This window comes from Salmo salar, chromosome ssa13 (assembly GCF_905237065.1).
Source record: "Salmo salar chromosome ssa13, Ssal_v3.1, whole genome shotgun sequence".
Lineage (NCBI taxonomy): Eukaryota > Metazoa > Chordata > Actinopteri > Salmoniformes > Salmonidae > Salmo > Salmo salar.
This window is the reverse complement of record NC_059454.1, coordinates 77,070,711-77,084,581: the sequence shown is the minus strand read 5'-3', so window position 1 is coordinate 77,084,581 and position 13,871 is coordinate 77,070,711. Positions and strand designations below refer to the sequence as shown.

Below are 13,871 nucleotides of genomic sequence, written 5' to 3'. Positions count from 1 at the left end.
TTAGATTGACAGTAAATTGCTATCAAAAGTTGAAAAGATTTAACATGATCAAAACAAATAATGGTGCACAAAAGGAGCCACCTTTGACAATTCCTAAATCATTTTTATTGATAAACATCTACTATATCATACAAGTACACACTTGGGGAGAGTATACTCAAGTTAGTTACTTCCTCTAGACAAGATGACAGTGTTTTCTTTATACTCCTCCAAATGGATCCAAAGTGCAAAACAATTTAAATCATATGGGAGTGGGGAAATGCACTTGGTCCAAAGTGATGGGGTTGCATAATCGTGCTTGAATGTCCCTTATACACATTTTCTGATTAGTGATGGTTGACATGGGTTTTGAAAAACATACGAGCAGACTTAATACCAGGATAACCAAATCTGCTTGTTATTAAAAACATAAGACCGTAGAAATGGATTGAGCATCTATTGTTAGGGAGTACAGTATATCAGCCACATCTACCAATAATCAAAGTTAAAATACCTATACAAAAAATAGATATAATTATCATTCTTTATTGAACAGCACTGTTGTCTTCCATCATTTTAAACAGATATGTATTATGACTTACAAAAACAAAAAAAACATTCATATGCAATTGATGGCATACTCTTCCCTCTGTCAGGATGGTCAGGTAGAATATATGACCACAGGAGCAACAACCCTCCTCTCCTAAGTTTGCAGTGGCTTCAGAGCAATACACCAAAGACCATGTTGCAGCACTCATAGTAATTCAGTAGTGGTTAAGAGTACCTGCCCACCCTCTCCTCCTCTCCTCACCAGACACCCCCCTCCCCCCCACCCACCACACACAGCCACCTACACGCCTCCTCAAACAGATACCGTCACTCCAAATCCAGTTGAATACTAGTTTGTTTTCGTCCTTGCCCGGCAGGGGTCGCTAAGGAGTCGTCACCATGGCTCTATCTGCTCCTTCAGCTGATTCCTTCCTGCTCGGTTGCTATGACACCTGTTCCACCGGCCTCATCTGCACATCTCCGATCTAGAGGCCAACAAGCAGGGTTACATACACAAACAAACTCAACAAACTGCATGAATGTCCTCTATAAAAGAGGTGTTTCAGACTATGTAGGTCAGGACCATTGACAATGTACACTGTGTGCACAAAACATTAGGCACACCTTCCTAATATTGAGTTGCACCCCTTTTGCCCTCAGAACAGCCTGAATTTGTCGGGGCATGAACTCTACAAGGTGTCGAAAGCTTTCCACAGGGATGCTGGCCCATGTTGACGTCAATGCTTCCCACAGTTGTGTCAAGTTGGCGGGATGTCCTTTCGGTGGTGGACCATTCTTGATACAGGAAACGGTTTAGCGTGAAACCCAGCATAGTTGCAAATGTTGACACACTCAAACCTGTGCTCCTGGCACCAATCCTTGTCTTGCCCATTCACCCTCTGAATGGCACACACACACACAATCCATGTCTCAATTGTCTCAAGGCTTAAAAATCACTCTTTAACCTGTCTCCTCCCCTTCATCTACACTGATTGAAGTGGATTTAACAAGTGACATCAATAAGGGATCATAGCTTTCACCTGGATTCACCTGGTCAGTCTGTCATGGAAAGAGCCAAATGTTTTGTACACTCTGTGTATAGTACCATTGGTCTATCTAAGAGGAGTTAGTCTTGACTTGAGAAAGAGGCAGGATATAAGTAAGCCAAGTATTGACAGAAGCGACAGACAGAGCACTACATTACCTGGACATGAGGCGGGGTGCCCAGAACGTATGTGACTGCACTGGCTATGTCTTGTGCTTTCAAACACTGCATAGGAAAAAAATGCTAATTAGTTAATAATTTCTTAATGTATTTGTATTGAGAGAAGAGGTAGGCCCATCCACCCACCCACACTCTCCTAGTCTAGCTGCCTTACCTTTATACTCTCATACACAGCAGCTGCTTTCTCTGGATCACTGTTGTGGTGCCGGAAGGCAAACTCAGTCTCCACTATTCCAGGGGATATACACTATGGAAGAGGAAGGCACAAACCATGCTCGTTATTGATGTTTATGTACATATACACAGACAGACACTCGTATGCACGCACGGGTGAACACACACCACAAGCGTGCATACGTACGTACACACCCACAAAACAATCAACTTTCTATCTAATAATTGTATAAGACAGTTGTCAGATTCATATGAAAAAGAAAGAATAATAATGCTGCTATTCTCACCGTGGCTCTGATGTGAGTCTTTGCTTCCCGCAGCTCTTGCCGTAGCCCCTCGGTTAGAGCAGTAACAGCAAATTTAGTGGCACAGTAGAAGTGTTCATCTGCACTAGGTACCACTCTATGTCCCCCCATACTATAGCAGTAAGCGAGGGAGGGAGAAAAGGAGAGAAAGTGAGAATGGCATGTATGTGATACATCCTCCATCCTGTATCCCTCACACTTCTCTTCGGTCTAAAACCAAGAGTAAAATTGTAGGCCCTCTTTACTGTATCTCCTGAGAGAGTCTTAAATCATATAAAATGTCAGTAATAACAGACATTTAACAGGCTGAAAAGAAGCTGTAGTCTACCTGTTAATATTGATGATGTGGCCATCGTCCACATTCCGCTCTTTCATTGACTGGTAGGCCTCGCGGGTACAAATGGACAGGGCCAGGACATTCACCTATAGGAGAGGTTCTGTCAAAAACTTGCACTTGTATCTGCCTTCACAAACAAAAATATATTCTGTCTAGGTGTATAAGACTGTAGTTATTGTCCTCCACAGTGTCAATGCCAATGCCCCTTGTGAAATTACACCTCATATCCAAGATGGCGGCGCAGTAGGACGTGTATATCTGTCTTTGTCTTATCCCTTGTAAATAGCCAGTCTTTTTTCGTATATATCTTATTCTCACTTCTATCTATGAACTAAATATACTTTCCTACAACCCGCCTCACCAAATGTGGTACGGATCTGCTATTTTTATTCCTTATAACTGGAAGTTCCATCAGGAGCTAGCCAGCTAACTAGCTACTAGTCTTTGTTAGCCACGGCTAGCTGTCCTTGCCTTTTTCCCCCCGGAATCAGCCAGCCTTAGCTCGGACAATCACCTGCCAGTCTGCACAGCGCAATATCAACCCAGAGCATATCGTTCTGCTTCTCTCTACCATATCACTGGATTCCTGCCGCTCTTGATCATTACACTGGATCATTACTCCTAGCTAGCTGCTAGTGGCTACTGTTAGCTAATGCCTCTGTACCGAAGCAAGCACCAGCTAGCCTCGAGCTAGGCCCATATACCAACTAATTCTATGGCTACAGTTACCTCCTTTTGCCAATTGGCCTGGACCCTATATTGTCGACACGGAGCCCCGCCGATCCATCACGACTGGACTGCCGACGTGATCGCCCGATGTGGTCTCAACAGGCTATTCTGTTACGATATTGCCGCAGAACCATCTTCTAGCCCCGGCCCGTTAGCTTTTTCTAAATGCTGTGTCCCCTTCTTGCTCAGCGTAGTAGTGAATACCGTACAGCACCCCGACTCACCTATTGCTACTCTTTTGACCCTATGATCACTCGGCTACACTACTGATGCCCCCTGGACTGTTTCAATAACACGGCACCTCATTTTGTTTACATGTCGGCTCCAGCCTCGAACTCAGGTTCTGTATGTATCTAACTGACCCGCTCTGCCCTTTCTTCGCCATTTACCCGTTGTTGTCTTAGCTCTCACGATCCACACCTGTGATTGCTTTATGCCTCACTCTAATGTCAATATGCCTTGTCTATTGCTGTCTTGGCTTGTTTTTATTGCTTTATTTCACTGTAGAGCCCTCAGTCCCGCTCAAAATACCTTCGATAGCTCCTTCGTCCCATCTCACACACATGCGGAGACCTCACCTATGTTTATTGATGCCTCCAGAGACGAAACCTCTCTCATCATCATGCAACGCATAGGTTTATCTCCACTGAACTCACATCCTACCATACCCTTGTTTGTACATTATGCCTTGAATCTATTCTACCACACCCAGAAATCTGCTCCTTTTATTCTCTGTCCCCAACGCACTAGACGACCAGTTCTTATAGCCTTAAGCCATACCCTTATTCTACCCCTCCTCTGTTCTTCTGGTGATGTAGACGTTAACCCAGGCCCTTTAGCCCCCAGTTCTACTCCTATTCCCAAGGCGCTATCATTTGTTGACTACTGTAACCGTAAAAGCCTTGGTTTCATGCATGTTAACATTAGAAGCCTTCTCCCTAAGTTTTTCCCCCCCACTGCTTTAGCACACTCCGCCAACCCTGATGTCCTAGCCGTGTCTGAATCCTGGCTTAGGAAGGCCACCAAAAATTCTGAAATTTCCATCCAACTATAACATTTTGCGCCAAGAGAGGGGGGTGGAGTTGCAATCTACTGCAGAGACAGCCTGCAGAGTTCTGTCATGCTATCCAGGTCTGTGCCAAACAGTTCGAGCTTCTACTTTTAAAAATCCAGTGTTCATTTGCTAAATTGTAATTACTCTGCTACTATGGCCTATTTATTGCCTTACCTCCTCACGCCATTTGCACACACTGTATATAGAGACTTTCCTTTTTCTATTGTGTTATTGACTGTACGCTTGTTTATTCCATGTGTAACTCTGTGTTGTTGTTTGTGTCGCACTACTTTGCTTTATGTTGGCTGGGTCGCAGTTGTAAATGAGAACTTGTTCTCAACTAGCCTACCTGGTTAAATAAAGGTGAAATAAAATTAAAATAAATAAAATACTTTTAAAAATCCACCTTTCCAGAAATAAGTCTCTCACTGTTGCCACTTGTTACAGACCCCCCTCAGTCCCCAGCTGCGCCCAGGACACCATATGTGAATTAAATGCCCCCCTTTTATCTTCAGAGATTGTACTGTTAGGTGACCTAAACTGGGATATGTGTGGTCCCGTGCGACTCAGTTGGTCGAGCATGGTGTTTGCAACGCCAGGGTTGTGGGTTCGATTCCCACGGGGGACCAGTACGGGGAAAAAATGTATGAAATGTATGCATTCACTACTGTAAGTCGCTCTGGATAAGAGCGTCTGCTAAATGACTAAAATGTAAATGTAAATGATATGCTTAACACCCCGGCCGTCCTACAATCTAAGATAGATGTCCTCAATCTCACCCAAATTATCATGGAACCTACCAGGTACAACCCCAAATCCGTAAGCACGGGCAGCCATATAGATATCATCCTGAAAAACCTGCCCGCTAAATACACTTCTGCTGTCTTCAAACAGGATCTTAGCGATCACTGCCTCATTGCCTGCGTCCGTAATGGGTCCGTGGTCAAACAACCACCCCTCATCACAGTCAAACGCTCCCTAAAACACTTCAGCGAGCAGGCCTTTCTAAATGACCTGGCCCAGGTATCCTGGAAAGATATTGACCTCATTCCGTCATTAGAGGATGCCTAGTTATTCTTTAAAAGTGCTTTCCTCACCATCTTAAATAAGCATGCCCCATTCAAAAAATGTAGATCCAGGAACAGATATAGCCCTTGGTTCACTCCAGACCTGACTGCACTTGACCAGCACAAAAACATCCTGTGGCGTACTGCATTAGCATCGAATAGCCCCCATGATATGCAACTTTTCAGGGAGGTTAGGAACCAATATACACAGGCAGTTAGCCTTTGCTTTCCTATCTTTTTCAAACAGAAATTTGCATCCTGTAGCACAGACTCCAAAAAGTTCTGGGACACTGTAAAGTCCATGGAGAATAAAAGCACCTCATCCCAGCTGCCCACTGCACTGAGGCTAGGAAACACTGTCACCACCGATAAATCTACGAAAATCGAAAATTTAAATAAGCATTTTTCTACGGCTGTCCATGCTTTCCACCTGGCTACCCCTACCCCGGTCAACAGCTCTGCACCCACAACAGCAACTTGCCCAAGCCTCCCCCATTTCTCCTTCACCCAAATCCAGATAGCGGATGTTCTGAAAGAGCTGCAAATTCTGGACCCCAACAAATCAGCTGGGCTAGACAATCTGGACCCTCTCTTTCTAAAATTATCCGCCGCAATTGTTGCAACCCCTATTACTAGCCTGTTCAACCTCTCTTTCATATTGTCTGCGATCCCCAAAGATTGGAAAGCTGCCGCTCTCATCCCCCTCTTCAAAGGGGAAGACACTCTAGACCCAAACTAAGGGTCTTCGAAAGCCAAGTTAACAAACAGATCACCGACCATTTCAAATCCCACCGTACCTTCTCCGCTATGCAATCTGGTTTCCGAGCTGGTCACGGGTTCACCTCAGCCATGTGCAAGGTCCTAAACAATATCATAACCGCCATCGACAAAAGACAATACTGTGCAGCCGTATTCATCGACCTGGCCAAGGCTTTCGACTCTGTCAATCACCACATTTTTATCGGCAGACTCGACAGCCTTGGTTCCTCAAATGACTGGCTCGCCTGGTCCACCAACTACTTCTCAGACAGAGTTCAGTGTGTCAAATCGGAGAGCCTGTTGTCCGGACCTCTGGCAGTCTCTATTTGGGTGCCACAGGGTTCAATTCTCAGGCCGACTCTTCTCTGTATACATCAATGATGTTGCTCTTGCGGCTGGTGATTCCCTGATCCACCTCTACGCAGACAACACCATTATGTATACTTCTGGCCCTTCTTTGGACACTGTGTTAACTAACCTCCAGACGAGCTTCAATGCCATACAACTCTCGTTCCGTGGCCTCCAACTGCTCTTCAATGCAAGTAAAAGTAAATGCATGCTCTTCAACCGATCGCTGCCCGCACCTGCCCGCCCGCCTAGCATCACTACTCTGGACGGTTCTGACTTAGAATATGTGGACAACTACAAATACCTAGGTGTCTGGTTAGACTGTAAACTCTCCTTCCAGACTCATATTAAGCATCTCCAATACAAAATTAAAACTAGAATTGGCTTCCTATTTCGCAACAAAGAATCCTTCACTCATGCGATGTCATTTACAAAATAGCCTCCAACACTCTGCTCAGCAAATTGGATGCAGTCTATCACAGTGCCATCCATTTTGTCACCAAAGCCCCATATACAACCCACCACTGCGACCTGTATGCTCTCGTTGGCTGGCCCTCGCTTCATATTCGTCGCCAAACCCACTGGATCCTGGTCATCTTTAAGTCTTTGCTAGGTAAAGCACCGCCTTATCTCAGCTCACTGGTCACCATAGCAGCACCCACCCGTAGCACGTGCACCAGCAGGTATATTTCACTGGTCACCCCCAAAGCCAATTCCTCATTTGGCCGCCTTTCCTTCCAGTTCTCTGCTGCCAATGACTGGATCAAATTGCAAACATCACTGATGCTGGAGACTCATATCTCCCTCACTAACTTTAAGCATCAGCTATCAGAGCAGCTTACAGATCATTGCACCTGTACATAGCCCATCTGTAAATAGCTCATCCAACTACCTCATCCCCATATTGTTATTTAAAAAAAAGAATTATCCTTTACACCCCAGTATCTCTACTTGCACATTCATCTTCTGCACATCTATCACTCCAATGTTTATTTGCTAAATTGTAATTATTTCGCCATTATGACCCATTTATTGCTTTACCTCCCTAATCTTACTTCATTTGCACACACTGTATATAGACTTTTCTATTGACTGTGGATTTGTTTATTCAATGTTTAACTCTGTGTTGTTGTTTGTGCCGCACTGCTTTGCTTTATCTTGGCCAGGTCGCAGTTGTAAATGAGAACATGTTCTCAACTGGCCTACCTGGTTAAATAAAGGTAATAAAAAAAAAAAAATGACAACAGACCAAAAATGGCCTCAGATAACATACTGTTTGGTTACTGGCTGGTCACACAGGTAGAGATGGTGTCATTATTTGTCACTGTGTCAAATTGTGTCATCTGAACCTGACCGGTCTCCTCCATCATGTGACTTTGAGACTGACGCCAACGGCGTAACTAAGGAAATAGTGGGGGGGGGGGGTGGCACGGCAAAACAAGGACAGCACACAGATTACACTGTCTAAAAATATACACAGCATACACATTCATCTTGGCCGCCATGCCAACAGATGGGACAGGCGTTAGAAATGCTCAGCTCCTCTGTAGGGATGGGACTACTTTTCCTGAGTGGCTTGAATGGAATGGTCTTGAGTTTGATGAATTAGTGTAAAGAAAAGCCCCAGCATAATAGATGGAGGGAAATTATGCCTGGCTTTTTCTACAAGTGGGCCTCTGTGTAGTAGCTCCATGCCAGGAAATGGGACGACTCCTTGTGAGTGGGAGTGTGTGTGTTGGCACTGCATCTAACAGGCCTATCATGTTTAAGTACCCACACACTGGAAGTTTGTGTGGTTGTGGATTCGTTAAACCCTTTGTACTACGCATCACACCACCGACGCACAACACTGTATTAATTCGCCACGGCAGCATCCTTCCCTCTGCTTATATATATCTCCCCTCTGTAAATTGCATATTCCCACTGTAATCAGATTATACTATAGTTTTATGTTTACCGTTCCAATATTGTATATTCTGTACGATGTCTATGTGAACTTGTCTGTATTCAGTTTGTACAGTGTCTATATCGCTGGCAGAACCTTCTCACTAGGGCAAATTCCGAAAGTATTCAGACCCCCTCATTTTCACGTTACAGCCTTATTCTACTTTTTTTTAATTTTTTTTTTTAATCAATTTACACACAACACCCCATAATGACAAAGCAAAAACAAGTTTCTAGAAATATTTGCTAATGTATACAAAAAATAAATAAATGAAATATGACATTTACAGTGCCTTGAACTTTTCGACCTTTTGCCACATTTCAGGCTTCAAACATAAAGATATAAAACTGTAATTTTTTGTGAAGAATCAACAAGTGGGACACAATTATGAAGTGGAACGAAATTTATTGGATATTACAAACTTTTTTAACAAATAAAAAACTGAAAAATTGGCCGTGCAAAATTATTCAGACCCTTTACTTTCCACAGAGGAATTATGGAGCTCTGCCAGAGTGACCATCGGGTTCTTGGTCACCTCCCTGACCAAGGTCCTTCTCCCCTGATTACTCAGTTTGGCTGGGCAGCCAGCTCTAGGAAGAATCTTGGTGGTTCCAAACTTCTTCCATTTAAGAATGATGGAGGCCACTGTGTTCTTGGGGACCTTCACTGCTGCAGAAATGTTTTAGTACCCTTCCCCAGATCTGTGCCTCGACACAATCCTGTTTAGGAGCTCTACGGACAATTCCATCAACCTCATGGCTTGCTTTTTGCTGTGGTACCTTATATAGACAGGTGTGCCTTTCCAAATCATGTCCAATCAATTGAATTTATCACAGGTGGACTCCAATCATGTTGTAGACGCATCTCAAGGATGTTTTTTTATTTTGAATAAATTTGCTCAAATTTCTAAAAACCTGTTTTTGCATTGTCATTATGGGGTATTGTGTGTAGATTGAAGAGGACTTTTTTTTATTTAATCAATTTTAGAACAAGGCTGTAACGTATCAAAATATGGAAAAAGTTAAGGGGTCTGGATACTTTCCAAATGCACTGTACTTGTGAATAAAGATTATTCTGATTCTACTCTACAACCACATGTTTTTCACAGTTATTCTCTATTTAGCTATGGTTGCTACACTCAAGTACAGCAGATCAGTTGTTGAGTAACAACTGTATGACAGCCCAGCACACAGTTACAGTGGTTACTATGTTGTTACAGTCGTTGTTGATTGGAAAGACATGCGTACATAGGCTGTGTGTGTGTGTGTGTGTGTGTGTGTGTGTGTGTGTGTGTGTGTGTGTGTGTGTGTGTGTGTGTGTGTGTGTGTGTGTGTGTGTGTGTGTGTGTGTGTGTGTGTGTGTGTGTGTGTGTGTGTGTGTGTGTGTGTGTGTGTGTGTGTGTGTGTGTGTTGTCCACTCACATCGATCATGTTCCTCCAGCCGTCGGTCTTGCCGCTGAGCAGGGGTTCATTGTGGGCTAGGCCTGCGTTGTTGATACACACATCCACCCCCTGGTGCAGTGTCTTGATGGCAGAGAACATGGACAGGATATCCTCCTCACAGGACAGGTCACACTTATAGGGGATCAGCGTGCCGCTGTAGCCCGCACTCTGGCACTCAGCTGCCAGCTTCTACAAACATCACACAAATAGGGATAAGACTTTGATCACAAATCAGGTAAACACGTGATGTGAGAATTTAACTTCTCTAGGCTTGGGGCGCTATTTTCACGTCCGGATGAAAAGTGTGCCCAAAGTAAACTGCCTGCTACTCAGGCCCAGAAGCAAGGATATGCATATAATTGGTAGATTTGGATAGACAAAACTCTAACGTTTCTAAAACTGTTTGAATAATGTCTGTGAGTATAACAGAACTGATTTGGCAGGTGAAACCCCGAGCACAATCCATCCAGCTCTCTAATGTTTTGATGCGCGCGACGTGGAATGCGCTTTCTTTATTTTCCTCCGTTATTGAACACAGTTTATCCCGTCTTAAATTTTATCGATTATTTACGTTAAAAAATACCTAAAGTTGTATTAGGAAAGTTGTTTTGAAATGTTTGGATCAAGATTACAGGTAACTCTAAGATATTTTGTAGTCATGTTGCGCGAGTTGGAACCGGTGATTTTTTTTAATCAAACGTGCCAAATAAATGGACATTTTGGAGACATAACGACAGAATTAATCGAACAAAAAGGACCATTTGTGATGTTTATGGGACATATTGGAATGCCAACAGAAGAAGTTCTTCAAAGGTAAGGCATGAATTAAATCGTTATTTCTGACTTTTGTGTCGTGCCTGGCGGGATGAAATATGATTGTCTGTGTTTGTTTGATGGGGTGCTATCCTCAGATAATAGCATGGTTTGCTTTCGCCGTAAAGCCTTTTTGAAATCTGACACGGTGGCTAGATTAACAAGAAGTTCAGCTTTTTAATTAAAAAAATTGAATTTGGTGCTCTGCCATTTCACCGGATGTTGTCAAATCAATCCCGTTAACGGGATTTGAGCCATAAGAAGTTAAGAAACTACAGACTATAACATGTGTTGGACTTTCTAGATTGACAATTTCAGCAAATAAAATGATTAGTAATAGGCCTAATGAATTTGGTCTGTCACACTGGTTTGAGCTGTAATAAGGGAGACATGAGAAAACGAAGAAAAAAAACCCACCCCAAACAAATTAGCACCCTACCCATTCACACATACTCTGGGCCGAAAGGAACCACAACCATACAATCAATCCTGGTATATTCCATAAAAGGAAGATAGGAGTGCTGCTGCTGACCCAGGCTATTACAAATTCTCTAGTCTTGTCTGAAGTCTATCAACAAAGAACACTTGAATTTTTCGATTATAGAAAGACCATAACATCTGCAATCTTGTTGTTAACAAATTATTGGTATTATACCAGTTTCATTTAGGGACACATGTCTGTTTAGACTCAGTGTCTGGCTAAAGGAAATAAGCAATATGTTAATGACCCTTTTTAACCATGATGATCCTTATAAAACTAAAGTGACCCTTGACCCTTATGAACCTTACTCCTCCACTAAACATGGAGCTATGGAGAGCCACAGTCCCTGTGGTATTTAGGTATTATTTGCCCAACCAGGTCAGCCTCAATGCAGGCCTCTAGGATGTAGGGTCTGTCTGTCTGATGCGACTGGACATAGATCCCCCTACCGGGCACAGAGCCACCCATCACATGATGTCCCTGTCTGGACTGCTCTCAGTATAGAACGATAGGGGAGGGATGAGGGAAGAGTGTGTGTGTGTGTCTAGGGGGGGGGGTAGTGGCAGGCAGGAAGCCGCAGTAGTGGCAGGCAGGAATGATGCCAAGGACTGCATGGCATTCTCAGCCTCTTCCTCTCTCTCTTTTCGAGCCAAAGTGCTGTGACATTTGGGACGAGAGCACTCAGTCTCATGAGGACAGGGCAGGGATGGAGCAACGTGGGGACAAGCATGTACACACACTAATATTCTATATAGCCTAGAGCAGGGATCATCAACTAGATTCAGCCGTGGGCCGATTTTCTTTCTGGAGTGGATGGTCAGTGGACCGGAATATAATTACAAATAATTTGTAGAATGCAAATTGACCGCAAGAAGCCCAGACAGATATATTTGACTAAAACATAATAATTTCAAACCTTGCTTACATTTGTATACGATCACATATACAGTATCTCTATTATGCATGGGAATACCTTGGAACAGATTTCCAAAATTAAAATCACCTGGAGCTGATTTGCTGGTGTTTTTACAGTCTTATGTCCAACAATAAATTAATAAAATACTAAATTTTTTTGCTCTGAAAACTTGGGTGGGGGAAATAAAAGCGGCCCATGGGCCGCTAGTTGGGGAACCCTGGCCTAGAGAGCCAAAGACTGGGAAGCAGTGATTACAGATAAGGCATTATCTCAACACAGAACCCAGGATTTAAAAGGTTTTTGTAAGCTTTGAATAGAACATTAAATAATTTCTCTAGTTTTACAAAGACATGTCACAACAGAGTTAATGAGTTATGAGGGTGCAAGTGTATCCCCTAGGATTTTTACAGTAGCGGTGGCCTTAGCTAGCTAGTGGGCTAACGTCACCTAGCAACCTCTGAGCTAAACCCCTATTCGGTTTGTCTGGAATAACACAAGCGGTGTTTCTTCACCCCATCATTGAAGCAACCATTTTACATTCCCCTGTAAAAGTTAAAACTAGCCATGCATTTCTATCTCAAGTTACTTGGTTTACACACCAAGTCAGCAATTGTTATTTCACACGCTCACTTGGCTAGCTAGCTATCGTCACTCAGGTAGTGATAGCGAGCTAATTAGCTAGCATCCCTGTACGCACTACTTTCACAAAACGTGTCATGGGGAGAAGAGAAAAAAAGTATGTTTTAAAGCTAATTTCCTGCAATTATACACATTTTGCCATGGCTTTTGCCGTGTTCTTAAGCGATCTGAGTGACTCAAACATAAAATTAATGGTGGTTGGCCACATATTTGGGGAATTTTAGATTCTCCCTGACTGTCTAGTTTTTATTTCGGTGATTGTTAGTTCTCAAAGATGATCTTATTGAAAAATACCAGTGGTGTAAAGTTCTTAAGTAAAAATACTTTAAACTACTTCATAAGTAGTTTTTGGGGGTATCTGTAGTTTATTTATATTTTTGACTACTTTTACTTTACTACATTCCTGAAGATAATTTACTTTTTACTCCATACATTTTCAATGCTTAGCAGGACAGAAACATGGTCCAATTCAAGAGAAAATCCCTGGTCATTGCTACTGCCTAATATCTAGCAGACTCACGAAACACGAATGCTTCATTTCATTTCAAATCAAATTTATTTGTCACACACACATGGTTAGCAGGTGTTAATGCAAGTGTAGCGAAATGCTTGTGCTTCTAGTTCCGACCATGCAGTAATATCTAACAAGTAATATAACCTAACAATTTCACAACAACTACCTTATACACAAGTGTAAAGGAATGAATACGAATATGTACATAAAAATATGAGTGATGGCCGAATGGCATAGGCAAGATGCAGTAGATGGTATAGAGTACAGTATATACATATGAGATGAGCAATGCAGGGTATGAAAACATATGAAGTGACATTGTTTAAAGTGGCTAGTGATACATTACATCAAGATGGCAAGATGCAGTAGATGGTATAGCGTACAGTATATACATATGAGATGAGCAATGTAGGGTATGAGAACATTATATAAAGTGGCATTGTTTAAAGTGGCTAGTGATACATTTAATTACACCAGATGGCAAGATGCAGTAGATGGTAAAGCGTACAGTATATACATTAGAGATGAGTAATGTAGGGTAAGTAAACATATAAAGTGGCTAGTGATAAGTTGATTACATCAATTTTACCATTAT

The 13,871-nt window shown here is 42.7% G+C and overlaps 1 protein-coding gene across 1 annotated transcript in view; it reads right to left on the bottom strand.

Moving 5' to 3' along the window:
• Window positions 1-82: 82 nt before the first annotated feature.
• The window catches only part of LOC106567994 (dehydrogenase/reductase SDR family member 11), a 55,180-nt gene continuing 41,391 nt past the window's right edge, over window positions 83-13,871 (bottom strand). Inside the window, exons 2-7 of the mRNA XM_014137961.2 lie at window positions 9,893-10,102; window positions 2,561-2,655; window positions 2,215-2,344; window positions 1,908-2,000; window positions 1,733-1,798; window positions 83-1,013 (exon numbers count right to left, since the gene is read on the bottom strand). Coding sequence (XP_013993436.1) covers window positions 972-1,013; window positions 1,733-1,798; window positions 1,908-2,000; window positions 2,215-2,344; window positions 2,561-2,655; window positions 9,893-10,102 — 636 coding nt within the window. The 3' untranslated portion in view covers window positions 83-971. The remainder of the gene's footprint in view (window positions 1,014-1,732; window positions 1,799-1,907; window positions 2,001-2,214; window positions 2,345-2,560; window positions 2,656-9,892; window positions 10,103-13,871) is intronic.